We start from the raw sequence: 23,344 nt of genomic DNA, 5'->3' as shown, positions 1-23,344 counted from the left end.
CGAAGGAAGCTTTTTGTCTTTATCATCACAACACATTTTCCCCTTTGAGTAGGACAAAATGGCAGAGTGTGTCTTATGTGTGATGTGTGTGTCCTCAGAACAGCAGCAATCAGGGTCAGATAAGAGCGAGCCTGCTGGAGGTTTTCCACTGATGTTTGCATCAGTGGATGAAGACGAAGAGGATATATTAAGAGGTTTCAGCAGCAGGCACCGACATCAGACAGCATCTCAGCTCAGCTCAACAGGTAGAGACCAAAGCGTCCCTTTGCTATGACATCACCGCATTCCACTTACTTCGGCCTTCAATTGTCTCCACACTTGCTCCTCTCTCCAGGTAACATCCCAGACCGGACGCCATGGAATCCGCCATCAGCACCCTGATCTCTCAGTTCAAGACGTACGCCGGGAAAGACGGATCCTCCAGCACCCTGAGCAAAGAGGAATTCAGCAGCTTGGTGACCTCTCAGCTGCCAAACCTGGTCAAGGTACAGCTCAGCACTTTCCCCTGCAGCTTCACAAACACATTCATGAGGATATTGATACCTTTATCTGATGGTGGTGACATATTCACACTTAGTAGTTAGTTGGTTTATCTAACACATCATCATTATGTACAGAAATCTATAGGAATTCATCAAATTGTACTGTATGAGTGTATTTTGTCTCTTGTATTGATGTTGATGTGGTCTTGGAGGATTTGTAATTAATTAAGCACTATATGGAAAGCGTTGCCTATCAAATATCATGAATAAGATGTAGTGATGATAGTACTTCACTCGGCCATTAGATGGCAGGGCAGTCTTTCAAAGTCCAGCCTGAAACCCAGCAGGAGTCAAGTCTCCAGTAAAGATCATGGCCTCTCCTCTGTGATCACCCCACAGAACGCCGGTAATCCTGCGGAGATCGACCAGCTCATGAGCTCGCTGGATTCCGACAACGACGGGGAGCTGACTTTCTGCGAGTTTTGGCAGCTGATTGGAAAACTGGCGAGCAAACAGGGAGGATTCAGCCAGTAGAAATCTGCCTCTGTCTCTGCTGTCACTTTGGGTTCCAAGCTGATTACGCAACACCGTAACAACTCAATCATGCTGTCCAACTGTAACCTCCAGCCCATTTGATTTATTTTATCACTCCCACATTTGTAAGTCTTTAGTTAACCATTTGCTGAATGCAGTGAACTTGGAATTAAAGCCTCTATTGTCTCTGAACCCTTACCGCCACCAAACCCTTTGTCTCCTGTCATTCATTCACTAACATTATATGAAGTCCAACCGGAGTGTATTACACCTTACCTTGATTTAGCGGACCTAGCGATTGTGTATGCATTAGTGCTCTCACAGCTGCACCGTCCAGAACATATCCGGTTCCCTTTAGAGCTTCATAATGGCCACACAAAGCTGCCCATCCGAGCGTTATGCAGCTCTAATGCACAGGTATAGGCATGGTTTTCACTGTCTTGTCAATGAGGCCTGAGCTGCCTGTGTAATGAGGATATGTGGGGGCTGTTCTTCACTAAATATACCCCCATTGTGTGTGTGGGAGCTCAGGTCGCCGCTGCAAATTTGTTGCTTTCAATTTGCTTTGTGCTTCGTTGAGTCGGTAAATGTATTTCTTTGAATTCTGGTCACTTTATACGTCTAGACAAAGTAATATGTGCCAGCCTGATCGCAAGCTGTTTTATAGTCCACCGACCGGCCTGCTTAATTTTGGGTGAGAGTAAAAAGGGGAGGGAGCTGCTGCTGCTCCTGTTCCTCCTGTTGCTGCTGCTGAACGATTTTGAAAGTACAAATCTGCAGATAAGAACATGTGACCTTTGTATCCAAATGACACTAACAAAAGGTGCCAAATGGGAGGAGTAACCACCTGCAAACCAGTCAGTAGTGACAAAGACAGAGACAGACTGAGCATGGGAGCATCCGGTTAAAGACCTGTGTGAGTGTGTGTGTGTGTGTGTGTGTGTGTGTGTGTGTGTGTGTGTGTGTGTGTGTGTGCGTGCGTGCGTGCGTGTGTGTACACTGCATGGGTTTATTGCTCCACTTCTTCACCTTAAAGGAGCCCTGGTCGTCATACTTAAGCTTGGGAAAGAATTTAAATAACTTCTCCCAAAAAAATAATAAGACCTGGAGGCCTCATTTGCACTACAAAGCGGCTTCACCTCCGCTTCTTTTGCATTATTTGCTGGAACTCCCTGCTGTGAAGATTTGCTTACTCTCACATAGCAATATTTCAGGTTAATAATGTGTTGGGTGTGGAAATGGATCACACACACACACACAAACACACACACTACATCAAACATCTGCGTGCAGTATTGTGGAGAGTGTGTGTCACATTCCAGCACAACACAATAGATGTGGAATGACAGCAGGCTTGTGCTGATCCCCCCCTCCCCTCTAATCAGCCTCATATGATGGCGGATATCGAACAACATTCCAAAGTTTCACCCTTCTAAGAATCTCTACGAGTTGTGGAATAATTGTGGAATAGTTTCACAACGGATCGGAGTGTGTGTGTGTGTGTGTGTGTGTGTGTGTGTGTGTGGATGACGTAATCCCACCCGCCCTGCCTGCCTGCCTGTCTGTCTCTCTGTCTGTCTGTCTCCTCGTCCCCGATCACTCATGACAACGCGAAACAGCTGCGATCAAAAGACAAAAGATCAATTCCGACGTATAAATGTTTATAAAATAAAGCAAAGTTAAAGCGTTTGGACACTTTAACTCCTATTTTGTCGGGAATCTCGTAAAGCTCTGGCCGCGCTCTTCCACATTCCCAGTTCTTCCCTCTCGCTCTTGCAGGTACACGCCCTTTGACTTGTCAGGGGGAAAAGTTTTAAGGAAAGAGAAAAAAAAAAAAAAAACTAAATCACGGAAGAGATTCTGCAGTCCTACTAGTTTGGCAAGTTCTCTCGCCTCAAAGCAGCGCAGAAAGGCGGAGAAGAGGGCAGATAGACTCACATTTGGCCACATTTGTACGCTTCTCTTGTCCCGCACACGGTCTACGGTGAGTTAAATGCCTCTTTCTGCATTCTTAAGCGTTTCTCCTGCGTACGAACGATGTCATAGCTCGTCGTTTTTGCCACGTTTTCGACAGACTCGTTTGCAAAGAGCCGTGAGTGTCGTGAAAACTAAGCCGAGATACTGCTGGACGGTTTCAGTGACTCCAGCCCGCACAAGTTTTAGGCTCAAGTTGCACTTTTATAAAAGCTTAAACACGTATATGTTACTAACTGGCAACAATCGGGGCTATAAACTCTTTTATTTACGTTTTATTATAGCCGCACGGGGTCGCGTTTAATTGCCATATGCGCGCTTTCGGAAAGACATTTGATATTTGGATGTATCAGTTAACCAAGGTGCCAATCAAATTCAATCAGCTTATGAAAAATTGAAGTGACTGAATGTGTGTGTGCACGGGTACCGGACTGGAATGTGTGAATGTTGCGCGTTAAAAAAAATCCGCGCGTAAAACTTAAAACTTGCGCAAAGGAAAAAAAGTCACACTTTTGCGCAAATTTCATCTGACAGCTGAACTTTTACTGACGCTATTCCCTATTGTTTCATTCTGTTTCTTTACTCTAACATGTTTGAACTCCCCTCTGCGCTGTTGGTGACTTGCGTGGCGCACCTATACGCGCCTTTTACGCAGCGTCCATCCCCCCCACCCCAAAATCCAAACGATGCGTCGCTTTTTGGATGAAAGACTCAAGTCACTTGTGTCATTTTCACAGCCACAACCTAACTTGTTCCTGTGTTAATATTTAATGTCACACTAGCGGTAGTATTGTCATTACTCTGCGCACATACCGTCTCACATTCGCCCGTTTGGAAACGTAACACTCGATCTCCTCTGGGTGCTGTGCGGGGGAAACGGGAAACCTCCGCTTGTAGGCCTGGATATTTAATTATTTGCGTGGTTGTTTTTCGGGCCTTTTGAGACAAATAACCGGGATTAGTTTGTTGTCCTTGTCTCCACTCAGACAAAGTGAAGCTGTGACGTAGATGACGTAATCTAAATCCCATGTCATTAAATTTGGTCGAAATTAGAGCACGTGCGCGGGATTACGTCTGCAGGTGACCAAGACAGGTGGATAAGGAATGTGAGAATGGACAGAAATGTCAATAACGTTGTGTTTGTGTGTTTTTTGGGGGGATAAGATGAGAGCCCTTAAGCCTTGTGTGTGTATGTGTGTGTGTGTATGTGTGTGTGTGCTCGGGCTGCAGAGGGTGTGTCACCTGCAGGAGCAAAGTCACTGAAAGTCCCTTCGGCCTCTGTGAGAGCAGCAAAATGTGAGCCAGTGGGTGGAAGAAATCTGAATAAGTGAAGGTCGTATCAGTCGGTGCACACCTATTGGAGCCTTATCTCCAGGTGACAGGAGGCCACAGTGGGCTGCATGCGTGTGGATGTGTCGGATAAGTGTGTCTCCCTTTGCGCTGTGGCTCAGCAGAACCACGTTTACGAGATTTATGATGGTCAGCAGGTGGAAATGTAAACTTTAAAAGGGGCTGAGTGAAATTTTAGCTCATAATGGGCCTCGGCTGTGGTGTCAGAGCTCTCTCCCCCTCGCTCTCTCCCCCTCTCTCTCCCCCTCTCTGTCTCTGTCCTGTTGTAATTAGCCTGCACATGCACATGCTCTAATTGGCCGTTGCTCCTGGCCCCGGCTGCAGAGAAAGGGCCGAGTTTGAGGCTGCTTGAGTGTGACACGCATACGCCTGTAACTGACACATTAATGCGGCGTCTTCAAACGATCCCTCAGACTCCCGACGCCGCGCCGCACGAGCGAGCGAGGCGGTTGCAACTCTTGCAACCAGCAGGCTTGCGTGTGTTCCCGCATCACAATCAATTGCTGTTTGCTCTGCTGCATTTAAATACCGAACCTGACAGACAAGTATGGTTGTCTCACTGACTGAATATATCCTGGCTCATGCTTTGGGGCAAACTCAGCCCATGGCTGGCCTGTAAATTCCTGTCTAAGTGATCTTCACAGCCAGCAATGAATGGAATTCCTTGGAGGATGTGTCACCTACTGGCATGTGTTTCATTTTGCACAACATCTGTAGAATATCTCGCATGTATCGCAGATCTGGAGTTGAACTCGGCCGTCTCACAAGGGTTCATGTCAGGCGTTAGCTGCTCTGAACTTAACGCACGTTTAAGAACTGAAAACACACACCCAGTCTAATTATCAAAGTGGATCTGGACCTGGTGTGTGTGTGTGTGTGTATTTGAAGACGGCGTCCAGTGCAGAACAGTTGGGTGGGACGCCGTCTAAGGCCAGAGAGAGAGAGAGAGACACGGCTACAGCTGTTGAGAGAGCGAGTGAGAAAGAGAAGAGCGGAGCGGAGCAGACAGCAGCCTAGGTAATCCCTCCGGTAATCTGAGGCCCCGTCCCCTCGGTAGCTTCAGTAGATCAGATGACCTATCAAAGATCAGAACTTCCATTGTGCATCACGGCTTGTCTCTCAATCAGACTCCCTCTCACCCTCTTCCCTTATCTCACGTCACCGCCCGTCCCCTGTCGTGGCTCCGGACTCAACACCTGAAACTGCAGGCCTCACAGGGACACGAGGAGGAGGAGATCCTCTGTTTCATTTTCCACTGGGCTTGGCTGTCACGGCCTCAGCCTTTTTTTTAATCAGACGGTTCTGCTGTGCTATTTCCTCCCTTTCAGAGTGCAGGGCAGCAACTGTAGCAACATCTATCTATCTATCTATCTATCTATCTACCTATCTACCTACCTACCTACCTTCCAAACCGTCCTACCTACCTACCTTCCTACCTTCCTACCTACCTATCCATCCGTCTAACCTCTCTCTTTCCCGCAGAGAGAGGAGTGATGGAGGCTGCCATTCAGACAGTGGTGTCGATCTTCCTGAAGTCGTCCAAAGGAAAGGAAGGTCTAGGATCCAAGCAATTCCAGAGCCTTGTGGAATCCCAGCTCGGCAACATCCTAACGGTTAGCAAATCTCCAATGAATCCCTCTGAAAGTTTACCAACAGTGGTGTTATGTAACCGTCTCACACAAAGCACACAATGGGCGGCCCATACGTGCAGCTAAAGCTAATTTCCTGTCCTGAGTATTGTGACTAAATGTTGTTGTAATATGTGTGAATGGGGAATGTGATCTTATATGATAGGATGACATTCAACAGTATTATGATGTAAACAGAGCCTGCTGATGGAGGTCTGGTTTCTAGTGGTGAATGGTGATTTCACCTGTGAGAGTCCGGGTTGGGTTACATTGTGCTCACCATCATGGCTGACTGTCTCATGGTTCTTTGCGGCTACATCAGGGTGCAGAGAGCAAGGACGCGGTCAAGGAGATGCGGCAGGGCCTGGATTCCAACAACGACGGGAAGGTTAACTTCGAGGAGTACATGAAGCTGGTGGGCTACTGCGCCGTCTCGCTCAGCGAACAACGCGTCCTGGACAAGGCCAAAGTCGAACCGGTGCAGAACTCCTCCGGTGACCAAGTGGTGCTGAACGCGGTGCCAGCGGCGGAGGCGGCGGCAGAGGCGATCATGGCGGCCAAGGCAGAGTTAAAACCCGAGGCGAAAGAAGAGGCGACGCCACTGGCCAAAGAGGAGGCGGCTACAGAGGTGAAGGAAGAAGCGAAGGAAGACCCCAAGGTTGAAGTCAGCGCGGAGGCCATTGTAGCACCAAAGGTAGAAATAAAGTCAGAGGGGGTGACGCTGCCTGTGCTGGAGGTCAGGGTGGAGGAAAAGCCGGTGGAGGTGGTGGTGGCGGCAGCAGCGGTAGCAGCAGAACCAGCAGCGGAAGCGGCGGCAGCGGTGGCAGCGGTGGAGGTGACGGCGCCTGTGGTTCCAGAAGATGCTATGGCAGAAGGGATGGCAGAAGCAGTGGCAAAAGCGGTGGCAGCAGCAGATGAGGAGGTGAAAGAAGCGGAGAAGGTGGTGGAAGAAGCAGGAAAGGTGGAGGAGAAGCCAGCCGTGGAGGCCACCGAATAGGGGACAATACATTCACCAACACCACACTATACACACACACACACACACACACACACACACACACACACACACACACACACACACACACACACACACACACACACACACACACACACACACACACACACACAGTACACAGCAGCAACTACGCCAACATGACTTAGCAAGCCACAAAAACGTGTGAAATAAATAATAAAGTGGAGTACAGTGCAGTGCCAAACACCATAAACCCAGTCTGGAAGAAATCCCAACTCTTGATACATGAACATGACAGTAGAATACACCCTTTAAAGTACTACTTACCACTATGTTACCACTACGTCCATATGTACAGTACGTACCACCCACTATATAGCACACTTACCTCATTATGAAGATACCACGATTGCATGCAGACGTCTGCCATCACATGTGTGCCGTATCCCTGTGAAATGATAGAAAAAAAAACACTTTACTGCAAAGTAGGCAGCAGCACACTGACACGTTGACCCAAAATGTCTCTGTAAAAGTCTGTAAACACACCACTGCCGCCAAGCTTTTAGGTTAAATCCCTTCCTCTTCCCTCTGTCGCCTCTGTCTGGGTCCTGCACACCGACGGTACTTTCTGCACATGTATGCATGGAGGCCGGGCCGATACTGGAACCACGTGAAAGCATTGACACTATACATCCTTTAATACCACTATGCCGCTAATACCCCCCCCTGGTTTGCATGAAAATCTGTCAGTAACATTATGTCCAATTTATATCTTCCCACTTGAACTCACAATGCTTTGGAGCTGATCTGGTGTGACAATAAACAAATTGTTTTGCTAAAGTATCGCGTTACTTTAGCCTTTCTTGATAGTGTACCTCTCTCTCTTCTCTCTCTCTTTCTCTCGCTCATTGTCATTCTCAAGGAGGTTCATATCATCTCGAAACTTTCTGTCCTTCACCCTTAGTCGCCCATGGATTGGGAGTTGGAGATCAGGTGTGGCCTCGGGCGAGATACTAAATAATTAAGGCCCTGGGATTGAATCCACACAAAGGACCCTTATGGTCAAAAGAGAGCCTAAAATAGTCCTGTGGGAGTGGGCTGGTTCACTGGGGCAGCAGGTCAGGGAAGTTGTTAGTGTAACCCAATACAATGGATAAGAACTGGTCAAAGAAAAGCCAGATAACACCTACATGTGGAGAAAGAGCTGTAAGTGCCTCACAGTACAATAAGTGCACATTTTCTTATTGTCACTTGGAGCCATTTTAATCTTTCAAATCAAGATCTGTACAAGTACAGACAGGACAGACTGTCCAGTGACACCAACTGGGAACTCTACCTTTGGGCAGCTCTCCTTTTTTAAAACTACTCATTGTTGCTGGTTGTTTGGTCGGAGCTCCAGTTGATAAAAGGTTTTGCGTGTTGGTTTTCTGCAGCCGCATTTGCATTCTTAAGACCCTGTTTGACCTGCAACTAGATCCTTGAGTCGCAGGCGTTGGCACGATGTTGGATTAGGACACAAACAACTACGGGGAAAACTCAGCTGGCGATTCCAGGTGGTCGCATCATAGAGGGTCATCTTGTTGTTTAAGGTTGTGCTTTTTTAGGAGTTCAATCGAATACTGAGCCATCAAACATGAGTGTGAGTGGTATGACATATAAGACGTGCCTTGCTAACAGACATTGTCATTGTATTAACCATCGCTGCGGCCCCTTATTTAAGCTCAGCATGGCCGAGGCGTCACCTATCCTACCTTATATCTAACGCTTTAACCCTCCTTTTCCCCCCCATTTGGACCATTAGGAAGATCACTTGGACGTTTCAAGTCCGCCTAGTCATTTGTCACATTACATGCCATTTGTTAATTAGAATTTAATGATTTGCAAATTGTCACATCATCAATAATGCAACCATGAGCAAAAAAGGGGCTCGTGTTGCACGTCTGCCGAGCGACGGGGCCTCTGCGAGCCTTACGAGCCCGGCGATCGACGCAGGCACATACTGGGCACAAAGCGATACAAGGCAGCAGCACCTGGCACTTCAAACTGCTCTGCGAAAAAAAAAATGGGGCAAGGCAAATAAACCTGAGTCATGTGGTCACCCTGCCACACCGTGACACTCCCATTGTAAATACTGTCTCATTTACAGTCATTCACTCCTCCCTCCTACTTATACTCATACTACACTACGTCTCCTGCATGCTCTACACTTATGTATCCTCTTATTACCTACTATACGCTTGTTTTATATCAGAAATACTCTTCTTTATCATGGTACTCCCTGTGAATAATGGGAACATATCAACTCTTGCGACATCTCCAGCCAGTCACCTGCTCAGCATGTACATAGGCCTCAGGCTCTTGCATCTTGTATATGAATTGGCAAGCTGCGCACCTTATTTGCTATTCCTCATAGGCTAGGCGTGTCCAGACCTTTGTTTCCTGTCTCACTGTGATCCGTTTACCTTTTCCTGCAGTGCAATTGTGTCATTTTTGCGTCGATTCTTTTATTTCCAACCAATTACAGTGAGCAAAAACTGGTTAGACAGAAACTGGAATCACTCAGAATCCACTTTGAAATGACTCCATTCGTAGTCGGGAGTTGTTTTTTTTGTGGATTTAGAATTAACAGATCTGGGTTGAATACTTTTTCTGAACCTACTTGGAATAGCAGATGCGTGCATAGTGGCAGGTTGTCTCTCTCACAACAAGAACAACAACAAAACCTTAAATGTACAGAGTCTGAAGTGTGCAGTGCTTATGTTACTGTCCCCTGGTGCGAACCTCACCCAACCCAAACTTGTGCACATTCAAAAACACACACACACACACACATGCTGGAACCGAACACAGCATATTTGCAGCAAAGTGGGAGTGTTTGCAGCCCAGATTTTCACCGTCTGTTCATTTCGAGAGACCCAGATGAAGAGTTTCAAAAGCCTAGTGGCTCTATCCGTGTACATGCAGCATTTGAGGGGTTAATCGGCTCAAAATGACTGTGATAAATACAACATGCAGGTTTCTATACTTTTATACTTCCAACCACTATAAGGCACAATCCAGTGCACTGTTATGTTAAAAAAAACCAAACTATTCTTGTTTTTCACTTTAATTTGTAACGCTGTATAATTTTTTTGCTTAACAAATGTAACATGTGTAATGGCTAATATTGAATAAAACTGTGACAATAACATAATCTGCAGCCTCCAACGTGTGCCGTGTTTGACATGAAGGAATCGATTGCGTCTGTGCATGTGTGTGTGTGTGTGTGTGTGTGTGTGTGTGTGTGTGTGTGTGTGTGTGTGTGTGTGTGTGTGTGTGTGTGTGTGTGAGAGGGAGGATGGAGAAACAGAAGCAGGGGTGTATGTAAGAGGGGAGGGGGGGCGGGGGGGAGTAAGGGGGAGGGCGAAGCCGGACAGGTGATATTTAAGCCACTGGCAAACTCTCTCCCAATCCATCTCTGCCTTGGCTCCGTCCTCTGCACCTCTTCAAACACAAAGGAGGCCCTCCAAACAACACTCAGGTAAGACGGACATCTGCGTCCAACTTTCTCTTCTCTACGACCGTCCAGGCCGTACCCGGAATGGAGCGAACTAACCTAATAAGACAATCGCTTTCTGCACGGTAGTGATGCGCTAGTGGAGCTTTGAGTTAGACTAAGACAGGGAATGAAGAGATGTGGGACGTATTGACGGAAAACTAGGACCGAATTCAAGATGCGTTTGTATTTCTGTGCATTGAAGTCGATTCTGCCTTATTCCCTCTGTGTTATAATGCCAGCATGTTTACTTCACCAATCCTTCATTAAGGTTACATCGTACATATGCATTATTTCTATAGTGCATATAGAGTTACTGATCACGTGGTCATCTCCATGGCTTCCTATTGTATCGTGTCAGTCACTGAGACAGATGACCCCTATAGATTTTCCAGTCAGTCAGCTACAGTGTCCACTCGAGTCTTTTGTCTCCGCGGTCCAGCAACCCGGACTGCTCCTACACAATACTCCGCAGCGACGATGACAGCCAGGTAGAGGGGACAGGAAATGAGTGTCCCCCTCCTCTAAGGCTGTCAGTGAATAAATCATGCAGTGTGTTGCACGCCATGGGTCATCAATGTGTTCCTCTACAGGCCCTGAGTGAGTGTGTGTGTGTGTGTGTCAGCCGCTTGGAATGTAAGTGTGTTATTGAGATCAGCAGATATGTTTTGTTGTTTCACTCATGGTTTCGATTTGAATCTTAAGGTCGCTGTCACACAATAAAGGACAGTAACCCCAAGGACTACAAGCATCCAAAGACATGTTAACGCCTCCTCTGTTCTGTTCTAATGCTGCGTGTGAGCGATAAATGAAATGTGTGATTGGCGTGTTGAGAGAGAGAGAGAGAGAGTGGAGAGAGAGAAAGACGGTCTTTCACCCTCTGATTCAGCCTCATTGATAATGATTTATCTGTGTCTGTGTGTGCACAGTCTCTCCACGAGCCCAGCAAAAGAAGCTCCAAGATGCCGGACACAATGTGTGTAAGATTGTTCGAAAGCCTTTCCCCAAGCTCCTTTCCAACTTTCCACCCCCCCAAAAAAACCTCACAAAGCTAAAAACCAAGTAAGGTAACTATAAAAACTGACCAGAGCCTTTTGCTTACAGTCATCAGTAGCTTCTGCTCTACATGCAGAACCTTAACCCAGCTGCAGCTCTCCTATCTTTCTACCCAACTATCTCTAACTTTGTCTTGGAGGCGGCTTCACCCCTGTTCGCCATGTGGCCGCACATGCAGCAGGGGATGGAGCGGGCATGTTGTGCCAGACACTGACCCTTTCTTTGAACTTTGATGCCTTTGCAGCATGTCCAAGGAGCCCAGTTCCAACCTGGAGAGTGCCATGCAGATGCTGATAAAGACCTTCCACAAGTACTCGGGGAAGGAAGGGGACAAGTACACACTGAGCAGGGGCGAGCTGAAGGAGCTGCTATTAGAGGAGCTGGGGACCTACTTGGGGGTAAGAGAAAGGGGAGTGTGTGTGTGTGTTTAGAGACAAATATGTGGTTGTACACTTACACACTAAGTTTGCAATATGTGTTCAGGGCTTTACACAAGTGGAGGTATGCACTCACACGCTCAGACACACAAGTATAGACAAGCCTGTTGACTAATGCATGCCCACACACACATTCACACACACACACACACATGCAGCTCAGAGAACATTCTTAACACACTACTTCTCTCTCTCTTTGCTCTCAGAGCTCCAAAGATAACGAAGCGGTAGAGAAGGTGATGAACGACTTGGACGCGAACAACGACGGGGAGGTGGACTTCACCGAGTTCATCATCCTGATGGGCGCGCTCACGGTCGCCTGCAACGACTTCTTCCTGGATGTCAAAACAGAGGACAAAAAAGATGAGAAGAAGGAGTGAGCACGCCAGAGAGCGAGAGAGGGAGAGGGAGAGAGAGAGAGAGGGGAAGAATGGGAGGTGGAGAAGGAGGAGGAGGAGGAAGAGTGGGAACTGTATAGCGTTAGAAATAGGAGAGAGAGTAGCAATGCATTGTTTTCTCATGCAATTTCTCAACACTACGGGTATGACGGTGCGGCTGAAGGGGAGGTGGAGGTGGTCCAGCGGCCGGGAGGGGGCGGGGGCTTTCAGGAAGGAGTAGTGTGTTTTCCCTCTGCAGCTCTTTCTCATACCACAGCATATCCGCAGCTGGTCGCGTTGTTCTCAGAGCAGCGAGTTAGTAACATATCTACAGGCAAAAAGCGGGGGGGTATACATCTCCACATTTCCTTTTTTTCCCCCAACTGTATCCATTTCAAATCCACTAGTTCCGACTGCTCCGACCTGAATATGGCACTGGGAAAGGGATGATAGATTCTGCAGAAAGTACACTGGGGCCCTTGAGCACTTCTCGCACATGTGTAGTTTGTGAACATATCTTAAGCTTGCAAATGTAAATCATGTACTCAGTGTTGAACATTCACTTACTGTACGATTTATCTCTTTTTTTCCTGCACCTATTTTGTAATCTTTTTGGAAATAATCAATGCATTCTTCGAAATATTAAACATGGCATTTAACCAATTATCTATCGTGTCCTGTTTGGTCTCGTACACACTGATGGATTGAAGTCGATCGGTGCCGACAGCGACAACGTCCGTGTGTAATCAAAAGTGTGTGTGTGTGTAAGAGAGAAAGAAGGAGAGGGTGCAGCCGTGTACGCATGTGTGTATGTGTGTGTATTGGGGATTCCCACTGAGTAAACTGCTCCAACTCGCACATCCTGCCAACAATATCCTGCAAGTCTTGTTCCACTAGATATAAGCTGACCCAGATGTTTGACTTGGATCCGCATGGAAAACCTCTTCAAAAGAGAGAGGGAGAGACAGAGGGAGAGGAGAGGAGAGGGTGGAGAGAGGGTGTGAAGAAAGGAGATAAAAAGAGTGTTTGTGCGCATGTGTGCTTGCGTGTACGTGCATGCGTGTGTGTGTCTGTGTGTGTGTGTTTGTCAATGACCCAGACGGCAAAGAAGGCGGGAGCTAACGCGTTGTTAGGCAATCCCAATTTATGGACTACATCAGTCAAGTATGTAAACTGGAGAGCAGCAGTATAATCACAGAGGAATGCTCAAGTTGCTGTGACTCTCAAGCACCATTACTGTCCCTCCACACACACACACACACACACACACACACACACACACACACACACAGTATAACAACACACCCTCGCGCCAGTTTCCAAAGTATGGTGAGCAATGAATGATAATCCCTTCATTTGTGGGTGTAACCGAACACGGATCAACTTAACCGCCCGCCTCTTCTTCTTTCCCTGGGCAGGAGCGACACGCTGACTCCAGGTCAGTGTGTGTGTCTGGGCGGGGTCACGCTATCTGTTTTCATTCTTCAAACTCCTCTGTAGTTTTTCAAAGCTTCTCTCCGATTGGACAGTTTGAATGTTTGCGCCCTTTTTTGCGTACAGAGAGGTGAGCGCTCAACGCCAAAACACGTTAACCTGTTAGAGCCTGAGGGGGGAACGAACTGCGATGGCAGCGTGGAGCCTCTCACTTGATTGATTACACCAAAGAAGTCAGACAAAACTATGTGAACACCTCATAAACAGCTTTGGACTTCATCACGGGCGGGTTGAACAGTAAATTAACAGTATTTAGCACGTTTGCAAAGGTGCAGCAGTCGGTGAGAAAACATCTCACTACAGGTAAATCAGTCAAAACAGACACATTGCCACAACATGTGACGTCATCAGGGAGAAGATCACCCCTAAGGCAGAACAAGTCCAGCAAAACCAGCCTGGATCTTAGACCTTAGTGACCTCAAAAGAAAGAAACAATGAAGAAGAACTGTTAATTCTTCTATTTATCATAAGAAACTGTATCTTTTCAAATGTATCTTCAGCAAGACAAGGCTTTTTGGAAGCAGGTCAAAGGTCATCTGTCTATGACAACTAACACAAGGCACAGTCGAGATATTAAGCGAGAGAAGCCTCATTATGAATTGAGGTTACGGAGGGAAATGGAGGATACAGGGGGAAGCTTTGTGGAGCGCGGCAGGGGAAGGATTTGGACTCAGAACAGGAAGTAACAGAACAAAAACAGAGCTCTCCCTTTAGAGAAACATGTTCCTTTTTGTTTTTTTGGACAAAGCACAGGTTTAGTGAGAGTCACTTCTTAACAAGCTCTCCATTCTACACACTGAACCAGGCTCTCACACACACACACACGCACCCTAAAGTGACTCACACAGCGTCTGAACACCTTCAACAGTGGCGAGCTACGGAGACAGCAGTTAGATTCATTAACAGTTATTTAATTCTTAGTCACATGACCTTTTCAGGCAAACAATAGGTGCAGTGCTTCACGCAGCTGTTATCTACAACACGTCTGACCCCACCAGGTGATCCGTTTCAAACAAACCAGCCCCCCGTGATGGATCACACATGTGACGAGAGGAGACAGGGAGGGGAGAACACAAAGCCTGAGGCCGTGTCACCGCCACAGGGGCATCTGATAAGGCTGGCAGGCACACTTTGGTTACCAGCGGAGCAGGTCAAGCGACACCCAGATGTCAAACGATCGTGTCCATCAGAGTCGCGAGGCAATCATGGCGAGATGTCATGCAAGCCGGAGAGGGGTCAGCGATCACACTAAAGAGAGTAGGATGGCACACACGTGTGACCACAAAATGAGATTATTCATTCAGGTACAGCTGAGGTAGCGTGACTCCCAGCCTATATCATCGGATGATTAATTCCTTTCTTGGTGTCGCTCCCTCTCGGGGAGAATTTGAGAAGGTCCACTTTCCTCCGTTTCATGAAATCCCATCTCGACAGAGAGGGAGGGAGACCTTTACGGCCGCAGCACCCGGCCACAGAGGAGTCAAGGCACATATGAATTACAAGGCCTCGCTGGTGCTAATTCACAAATCTCACACTTTGGTCTATTTCTCATACTTTAGCGTGTATAAGCAGCCAGTGTGGTGACGCTGAACTCGCTACCTGAGCGGCCTGAGAGATACATACATCTGCGTCTCAGAGTAATGAAGCTTAACGTGTAAGTCGCTCGCCTTTCTAGATTAAAGCACAAACTCTTGGCGCCACGCCGCGTCGGCTGAAATGAGCCAGAAAACACGCGGCGTTAGTGTCCTCAAGGAGAAACGGGTGACAGACGGATATCAGCCTCAGATAACACCAGGGCGGAGTGAAGAAGGTAAAGGAGAGGGGCTGACGATATGTAAGAAAAGGAGGAACGGAGAGAGGGATGGTGTCAATTGCTCTTCTCGCGCTTCTCTTCCCCCCCCCCCCTCTCCGCTTCACATTAAGTGTCCATGACATGACTGTAATGATACTACTCTTACTTTGTCTGTTTACTGCATTTACCATAAGATCCGCGCGAGGTTGTTTGGGTGCGCGATGCCGCCACGTAAGCCGCTTGTCCTGGGTTCAACCCTTAACATGATCCCCAGCCATGACTCAACCTAATCCCCTTACAAGCCCTTTCCCCCCCTCAACCTTTTCACTCTAAACTGTCACAATAACCCATTATTTGGCAAAGGCACCGAACAATTAAACCACAGGCAGGTTTCAGATCTATAATACACTCATTCAGACATTCAGTTCATCGCTATAAAGAGGCTGTTTGGAGTTTTTTCTTCCAGCCTCGTAGCTTTGATCATTCTCCTCCAGAGCAGAACTGACGGGCACGGAACATTTGCATTTTATCTCTTTGCTGTAAATGATTTATTGGGATTAGAGAAAAGCTCAGCGGGAATCTCCAGCATTGAATTTCAGGACTCTCTCTTCTTTTTTTTTTATTACAATTCGCTTTACAATTCATTCATGTTTGAACAACAGGCCTCCACGTATCAAAAGACGGCAGTGGAAAAAACGTACGGCAGGTGTGTGTTTGTATGTGCGTGCGTGTGTGTGTGTGTGTGTCTGTGTGTCCCCTCCCCCACCTTGTATAGCCTACATCTGCTCCAGTGCTCTGCCAAAAAACTGCTAAACCGGCTTCGCTTGAATCCTGTTCAGGCTTGGGAATGGCAGGATTCCAGAAATGTATTATAGAAAAAAAGATACAAGAGACAAGACAGATTTCCTCTCCAATATCTCTGTTTTTACGATCGGCCTGGCCAGCATCAGGCCCGGAGCCAGATCAAAGTTGCCCTCGACTATTTCCAGCATATCACTATATTATGAGTAAACACAGCTTCAACATAAACATACATTTCTGATTTGTAAAAAAAAGTGAATATAACAGTTAGAGCGTCTTCATTTGGTATTCAGTCTCTTAGCACCGGGGGGCCCAGGACCCAAAGGGAGAACCTCAATAACACACAACAACAGGGGATATAAAACTATTTCACAGTTCTTCTTTTCCCTCCTCATGCTCCTCCTCCTCCTCCTCCTCCTTGTTTACCTCTTTCCACTTTCATTCATTCCTCATTTATAGCTTTAAATGATTCCCACATGAAACCCTGAATAGGTTTAATATACTCCCAGCGGGGGAATGTAAAAAATAAAGCCCTCCATTACAATTCGAAAATACTAAATCTGCCCTTGTTTTGTGAATCGTAATTACCCGCTTCATTCCCATATAAATTGCATGCTAATGTCGCTCATGCATTGTCCCTATAATGATCCTGGGGGAATAATCCAGAACCCCTTGATGTGTCATCCCTTCTTGACATGAAACTCTGAACTACAAGCCACAAGCCGCATTGCATCAGGGTGAATCACTCCACACAATGCAGATAACACAGTGGACACAATCCCCTCATTCACAGTCAAACGCAGGACATCCTCAAGCGACACGTGGTTACAGAAAACCAACAGGAATAAGAGCATAAATTACAAATCCGCCGCGGGGATACACACAGAATAATTCAACTTTCTTCATGTCTTATTGAAGTGGAACACCTCTGGTTGCACGGGTGTTATCCACCATAAAGCTTAAGCAAAGAAAACCACTTCCTGGGGTTGGCAACTATCTTGGTGCAGTGTACCAGCACGGCCACTAGAGGGGGAAAGAGAGCTGCAAAGTCCAAACGATGCCGCTCCCTTTCAAAGAAGTTCATTTAGCCCTTAACAATAACCAACAGGAAGCTTTGAATAGAGACGCAGAGGATAACAACAACATCTGTCTGTGTGAGTCACGTCCCAATGTGGCTTCAAATGACACACAAACTTACATTTGAACGTTAAAGTGCCTCGTCTGCCGTCTCCTCACGTTCACATGCAAAGCAGTAGATTTGTGTGTTTTGCATGAGCTGCAAATAAAAGCAAAGTAAAAGACAGCAGAAGCCAGCCAAAGTCTGGACAAAGGCTCCTACAATGGATCCAACAGTAACAGCAGAAACACCACATTTCAAGTCCAGTCCTGCATTAATTGAGACCTGCTGGAAAAGAACAAAGTGGTTCCTGTGGGCTTTTGCTTTGGAGTGGTTTTTTTTTTTTTGGAAGAGTTTCCTCCACGCAGACCCAGTGGTGTGTTTGTTTTGTATACTTAAGCGAGGCAGGGAGAGTAACTTAATGGATGCGAGGGACAGGGTGCAGCAGGGTCATGTGCTCGGCACCGGTGAACGGCAGACGTTGGGTGCAGTAATGGTGCACCACCTCTGGAATGCTGGGAAACACGCAGCTGCTCTGGTCCAGGGTGTAGCCGCTCTCTTTGGTCTGGGCCACCATGATGTGGACACAACCTTGGCTCGTCCTGAGTGACACACAGGGCAGATTAGAGAAACGACTTTGGTAAATAGTCACGCGTACACACACACATGGGATGAGATGTGTGACACCCAATACATGCATAGAATCAACGCAAATGTTGTAAGTAGAGAATGAAAGTTTACCCACAAGCTTACATGAAATAAGACATTCATTAGTTTCCGCATCACACTTGTAACCATTTCCTTCACAACATCAAGTAATTTCCCTTTAAAAACCTCCCACACACGATCTAATCTATACAAATGGTTGACCTGCTCTCGAGCCAAAACGGATGCAATAGCACGTCTCACTCACTTGAGGGCGATGGAGTACTTGCTGTTGTCCGATTCGCTGTTCCGGACGAGGAAGCTGGCCTCTTTGCACGACTGCAGCTGGAACTCAGCCTCCTGACGTGTCACGCAACCATGGTACCAGCTGGGGGGTGGGGGGTGGGGGGAGGTGGGGTGCAGAGGTTAGGTGAGGGGAGGGGGGGAGCCAAAACATTACTTCATCATCTGCTTTTAATGAAGTCTAGATGCATCATGTACGCAAGACTGGAATGTTTTGCAGTGAAATGAGAAACACATTTCGAGAGTCGCGGCCTTACAAATACAATTACATTCCTTTTAATATAACGCTGCATCTGAGAACAATTGTGTTTTCGTTCCATTCAGTTTGGGGGGTAGTTGAATATTCAGTGAGTGAGACCTACGGGGACGCGCCTCCTCACCTCTGCTTCTCCAGGGGCACGGCCGGGTCGACGCAGCAGGCCTCCGTGTCAGAGCCGCTGCCGGGGCTAGAGGAAGGGGACAGAGACGGGGGGAGGGACGGGGAGGACTTCAGGATCTTCTGAGTCCAGCTTTTCTGCCTCAGGTGCTGGTGCCCCGGCTGTGACTGGTGACTCTGCCTGGTGAGGGTGAGGTGAGGCGTCTCGTCTTTGGCCGGAGGGGATCGTTCGGGGGCGTCGAACTGTGCTGGAAGTTATATATACAATCAATCAGCTTTGTGCAACTCTCTCTCTCTCTCTCTTGATGCAACAAAATCCACACTGATGTACCTGACAGAGTTCTGACAATGTGCTCCTTCTTCCACTCCCACGGGAGCTCGTACTCAGCGGGGGGGCGAGGGTCCAGGTCCGGCCGCGTGACCACGGTTTTGTCACCTTCACCGCTCCCCTCATAGGGAACGTCGTAGATCTGTACGGGAACGGGTGGACCCTCTTCCGCAATTCCTTCACTCCCCTCCATCAGCACACACACCTTCAACAGGTCCTTGGATCCTCGACGTCTGATCTCTTGGATATAAAGAGATTTCAAAGAATATCTATTAAAGACTACAAACTGAGTAAGAGTCACAATAACACTGAAATCGGCATTGAATTAAGAAGGTAAAACTATACTTTTAACACAAAATTAGGCCTTTAAATGTCCCAAATTTGGCAACTCAGGAGTCACAAGCCGACCCTGTGCTGCCCTATTAACATAACACTTGATGAGCCACTGTGACTTTAATCTACAGGCTCTAATCTGATTGAAGGCTCATTAAGGAGACTGAGTGACATCATCGCATCCTTTGCAGGCTTTTTTCCCAGGAGGCGCCAACTGAAGAAGAGGGCACCACAATAAAAACGTTTCCAGGTTCACAGCGGGCCGTCTTGTTTCCATTTTGGGTGAAACAATGGAGTGATAGAATGAAAGGTCAGGTCGGCAAAGTGATTGGATAAGTGACGACCGGTCTTCCTGGATGCTGGGGAAGTTTTGATAAATGGTCAGACAGGTCCTTATAGGGGGCTGCACAGGGTTGTCGTGGAGTGTGTGTGTGTGTGTGTGGTGTGTGTGTGGGGGGGGGGGGGGGGGGGGCACTGAGGGCCAACTTCCTTTTCGGGAGAATAGCACCAGGAAACAGAGACAGGAAAAGGGAAGCGGGAGCAGGAAACTGCACCCATTGTCCTACTGCGACACAGTAACCGTGGCAACCCCATGGGGTACAAGGAGCACTAGGGGAGCGAGTTCATTTTCTCACTGCCCAGACTGAAAATATGAATCATGTGACACCCCGAGTCACTGACGCGTCTCACCGGTGATCATCTGCTGGGCGTCGTACGGCTCCATGTAGCCGTCGTTCTCCCCGACCCTCTCCGCCTCCCTCTGCTCTCTGGTCTTCTGGGCATCGAACGGGTCGGCATAATCCTCAAGAATAATGACCTGTAAGAAGGAATACAGAGGAATAAGGACATATACTTTCACACATAAGGGGTAGATGGTAAATGGGACGTTTCACTTTGTTCCACCTCCTGGTTACACAGGCAGCAGCAGCATGGCAGGATGACCTATCAACATGAGGCACGCGTTGTCGTAAGGCCCATTGTCCTCGCACTCATACTTATCTGTTCCATTACTGCCCCCGCACATGACTGATTCGTCACCTTATCAGCGCTTTATGACTTCACGTTTACTTTACGAGGCCAATGCAAATAGACAATAGCAGGCGGCTAAACAAAGCCGTCTCCTGTAAATGGTTCCCAGTGCGTCTGCAGCTGCGGTGCCTTGCCAAAGCAATTACACACTCTGTGGCATTCAGGAGCGCCGACCAGGAGTTAGAGGTTTTCCGAAAGCAGACTGCATGAAAGTGTGCAAATACACGCATGACGATGACACACACACGCATTTGCAGTGTCAGCACTCACAGGTCAACATTACGTCATGGCTTTATCCCCTCATATGGAACTAACTTAGGGATCTTTATAGGGTGGCAAACACTGAGAGAGACACTAAGGGTCCAGTTGCTTTCTGAAACATAAAACTCTAACTTCTCCACTCTCCCTCTCTTTTATCTCTCTCGTTTCTCACCATCCCTCTTCCTCCACCTCCCCGACTTCTCTATCTTTCTCCCTGTCTGTTTCAAAGCCGAGCTGGAGGGGACTTGGGTTGGCGCCTGGGTGTCAAATAACACCATTCTTTTTATAACATGATAGCCGTCACCAGGGGGGCCGAATCTGGTGAAAGAGAGGGATGAGGCGAGGCGGAGGAGGAGGAGGAGGGATGAGGGAAGGGGAACACCGAGACAGGCGGCAATACAGGAGGAGAGAGAGGGTGAGGAGAGGGTTCACGTACGCTGGGCTGACCGTGGCTTTGTGTTGAAGGAGGGGGATGAAAGGGGTGGAGAGGAGGAGAAGGAAAGAGAGAGAGGGAGAGAGAGGGACTGGGAGGAGTGGACACAATAGTTACAGCAAAGACAAATATGAGGGGGAAACTGACACAATCATATCAATTTTCAGAGCTTGGATTGGCTTCTTGCTACTAAATTGTCAACAACATTGATGACAACACATGTTCTTGGAGATATTCTTAGATATTCATAGAAATGCATTAGAAATTAGAAGAGAGAGGGGTCACAGATTAGCAAACCAAAGCTCAAGTCTCTCAGGCAGAGATACTTCAACATAAAACACAAACATTAACATTTTCAATATTATATATTATATAGACAATATATATATTGTCTATATAATATATACAATATATTGAAAAGGACAATTAAAGCAACATTAGTGTGATCTAGAATGTAACTCACTGTCTCTGATTTGGGCTGCGCTGGTGGTTTCTCTGCCTCCGGTACCACCGGGCCGGTGACGGTACCGCTGTTGATGCTTTTTGTGGGGCTTTTGTCCTGTTTGTCCACTCGGATCAGCCGGTTGATGTAAGCGTTGGCGGACGCGGACGCGGAGCTCTTCGGGGCCTTATGTTGACCCTCAGACGCCGGCTCAGCCTTGGCGTTTCTGCGGCTTTTCCCCGAGAGAAGCGTGTCCCACACTTTCCCATCTTTCGGAGGACCGGCAGCGTTTCGTCCCAGTTCGATGGCCGAGTTCTTTCTGTTCCTACCGGACAGGAGAGATCCAACTCCCCCGACGGTGCCGTCAGCTGAGGAAGAGTTCTTGCGTTGGCCCACTTTGGAGCCCGTCGCTTTGGTACCGATACTGGCCACCAGCCCGGGTTTGCTGGCTCTCTGCTGTGACCCTGATTCGGAGGCTGAGCGGATCCTGTCGGTACCATTCTTCAGATTGATGGGGAACTCCTTGAACCACTTTGCCATTGTAACTGAGATGGGAAGCCTGTAACCTCTCTTCCTGCTCCGGCACCTTGTAGCGCCATGCAGGGCCCCAGAGACGCACCTTTACAAACCACAGCCTCTCTAACAAAAGACTTCCGTTGCTTTATCCTAGGACACTCTGAGAGTCTGTTGTGTGATCTGTGTGGGATAAAGGACACACACTTCACTTTAAAGCACGTCGTTAAAAGTCCGCCTTAAGTTATATGGCTCTATTCAATCACACTTCCGTCCAAGAATCTGTATCATCTCATCAAAAACTATACAGACTACATGCCTAAAAATAGATAAATACCTTTATTTTATCCCATTTGTGGTTTTCTCCCACCTGTTCCTTCTTCCTGATGTGTAGAAAGTTTTCGGACGAGAAAGATCCGAAAGAATGTAAAGTTTTTCTTGCATCTGTGATTTGGTCCCATTCCTAGTGAGGCTTATCAGCTCTTAAACAACCTCCCACCGTAGCTGCGAGACTCCTGACTGTCCGTGTGGGGACTATAGAGGGGAGGGGGGGGGGGTGTGAAGTTAAAGAGGAGGGGGGCGGACATGCTGGGCGGTGATCAACTTCACTTCAACCACTTCTCTAACCATTTCTGTGTGTTCAAACTTTTACCCCAGATCAGACTTTGGTTAACTTGGAGTTTATCCATGAAATATATATGTCCAACTACTGTTTGACTCCAGTGGACCGTAATAGACGAATCAGAAAGGACATTGATATCACAACACAAACGCCAGCAAATAAAAAACTGTCAAGAATTTTATAATTTATCTCTATATTAATCATCTCTGACTCACGCCTCTCCACACAGTCTTTGAGGATACATGTGTTCGTTCATGCCATAAAAAGTGATTCATATGCCATTTAAAACAAATATTTCTGTTCATTTTTAGTTGTGGAATGATTTTATTTGCTGTCTAATTAACATTAATTGTACAGTATATCTATGGAAAAGAGGTCCGTCCTAGGCTGCTCCACTCACCTCAGATAGGGGAAGGCTATCAACGGCGTTTTTTTTAATTTAGGTAAAAGATCAAACTGAGCTGTTATCCTATCAAACGATACAAAACTATAATGTAACATATATTTAT

At 47.3% G+C, this 23,344-nt stretch overlaps 4 protein-coding genes across 4 annotated transcripts; 3 read left to right on the top strand and 1 right to left on the bottom strand.

Moving 5' to 3' along the window:
* Positions 1-88: 88 nt before the first annotated feature.
* s100a11 (S100 calcium binding protein A11) lies at positions 89-1,225 on the top strand. The gene is made up of 3 exons (XM_076139316.1): positions 89-245; positions 335-485; positions 882-1,225. The coding sequence occupies exons 2-3, from the start codon at positions 357-359 to the stop codon at positions 1,014-1,016; spliced, it is 264 nt and encodes an 87-aa protein (XP_075995431.1). The 5' UTR covers positions 89-245; positions 335-356; the 3' UTR covers positions 1,017-1,225.
* Positions 1,226-2,841: 1,616 nt separating this feature from the next.
* On the top strand, positions 2,842-7,128 carry s100u (S100 calcium binding protein U). The gene is made up of 3 exons (XM_076139314.1): positions 2,842-3,000; positions 5,823-5,953; positions 6,291-7,128. The coding sequence occupies exons 2-3, from the start codon at positions 5,834-5,836 to the stop codon at positions 6,963-6,965; spliced, it is 795 nt and encodes a 264-aa protein (XP_075995429.1). The 5' UTR covers positions 2,842-3,000; positions 5,823-5,833; the 3' UTR covers positions 6,966-7,128.
* A 3,255-nt stretch (positions 7,129-10,383) lies between these two features.
* s100s (S100 calcium binding protein S) lies at positions 10,384-12,986 on the top strand. Its single transcript, XM_076139315.1, has 4 exons — positions 10,384-10,461; positions 11,406-11,452; positions 11,777-11,930; positions 12,176-12,986. Exons 2-4 carry the CDS (start codon positions 11,439-11,441, stop codon positions 12,347-12,349), a joined length of 342 nt encoding a protein of 113 aa, XP_075995430.1. The 5' UTR covers positions 10,384-10,461; positions 11,406-11,438; the 3' UTR covers positions 12,350-12,986.
* Positions 12,987-16,270: 3,284 nt separating this feature from the next.
* LOC142989533 (SH2 domain-containing adapter protein E-like) lies at positions 16,271-22,760 on the bottom strand. The gene is made up of 7 exons (XM_076139067.1): positions 22,551-22,760; positions 21,722-22,396; positions 20,226-20,352; positions 19,206-19,442; positions 18,879-19,122; positions 18,464-18,583; positions 16,271-18,152 (listed from the first exon to the last, which is right to left on the bottom strand). The coding sequence occupies exons 2-7, from the start codon at positions 22,238-22,240 to the stop codon at positions 17,969-17,971; spliced, it is 1,431 nt and encodes a 476-aa protein (XP_075995182.1). The 5' UTR covers positions 22,241-22,396; positions 22,551-22,760; the 3' UTR covers positions 16,271-17,968.
* Positions 22,761-23,344: the final 584 nt, after the last annotated feature.

The sequence above is a fragment of the Genypterus blacodes genome, unplaced genomic scaffold (genome assembly GCF_046128005.1).
Source record: "Genypterus blacodes isolate CSIRO-AG114 ecotype Tasmania unplaced genomic scaffold, CSIRO-AGI_Gbla_v1 ptg000438l_1, whole genome shotgun sequence".
Lineage (NCBI taxonomy): Eukaryota > Metazoa > Chordata > Actinopteri > Ophidiiformes > Ophidiidae > Genypterus > Genypterus blacodes.
This window is presented reverse-complemented; position numbering and strand designations above follow the sequence as displayed.

Coding starts and splice junctions, on each gene's coding strand:
- s100a11 (XM_076139316.1), top strand. CDS start 357: ATGGAATCCGCCATCAGCACCCTGATCTCTCAGTTCAAGACGTACGCC. Junction 486..881: donor AGCTGCCAAACCTGGTCAAG/GTACAGCTCAGC, acceptor ATCACCCCACAG/AACGCCGGTAATCCTGCGGA.
- s100u (XM_076139314.1), top strand. CDS start 5,834: ATGGAGGCTGCCATTCAGACAGTGGTGTCGATCTTCCTGAAGTCGTCC. Junction 5,954..6,290: donor AGCTCGGCAACATCCTAACG/GTTAGCAAATCT, acceptor CGGCTACATCAG/GGTGCAGAGAGCAAGGACGC.
- s100s (XM_076139315.1), top strand. Junction 11,931..12,175: donor AGCTGGGGACCTACTTGGGG/GTAAGAGAAAGG, acceptor CTTTGCTCTCAG/AGCTCCAAAGATAACGAAGC.
- LOC142989533 (XM_076139067.1), bottom strand. CDS start 22,240: ATGGCAAAGTGGTTCAAGGAGTTCCCCATCAATCTGAAGAATGGTACC. Junction 19,443..20,225: donor CGCCCAGCAGATGATCACCG/GTGAGACGCGTC, acceptor TTTATATCCAAG/AGATCAGACGTCGAGGATCC. Junction 18,584..18,878: donor GTGCCCCTGGAGAAGCAGAG/GTGAGGAGGCGC, acceptor CCCACCCCCCAG/CTGGTACCATGGTTGCGTGA.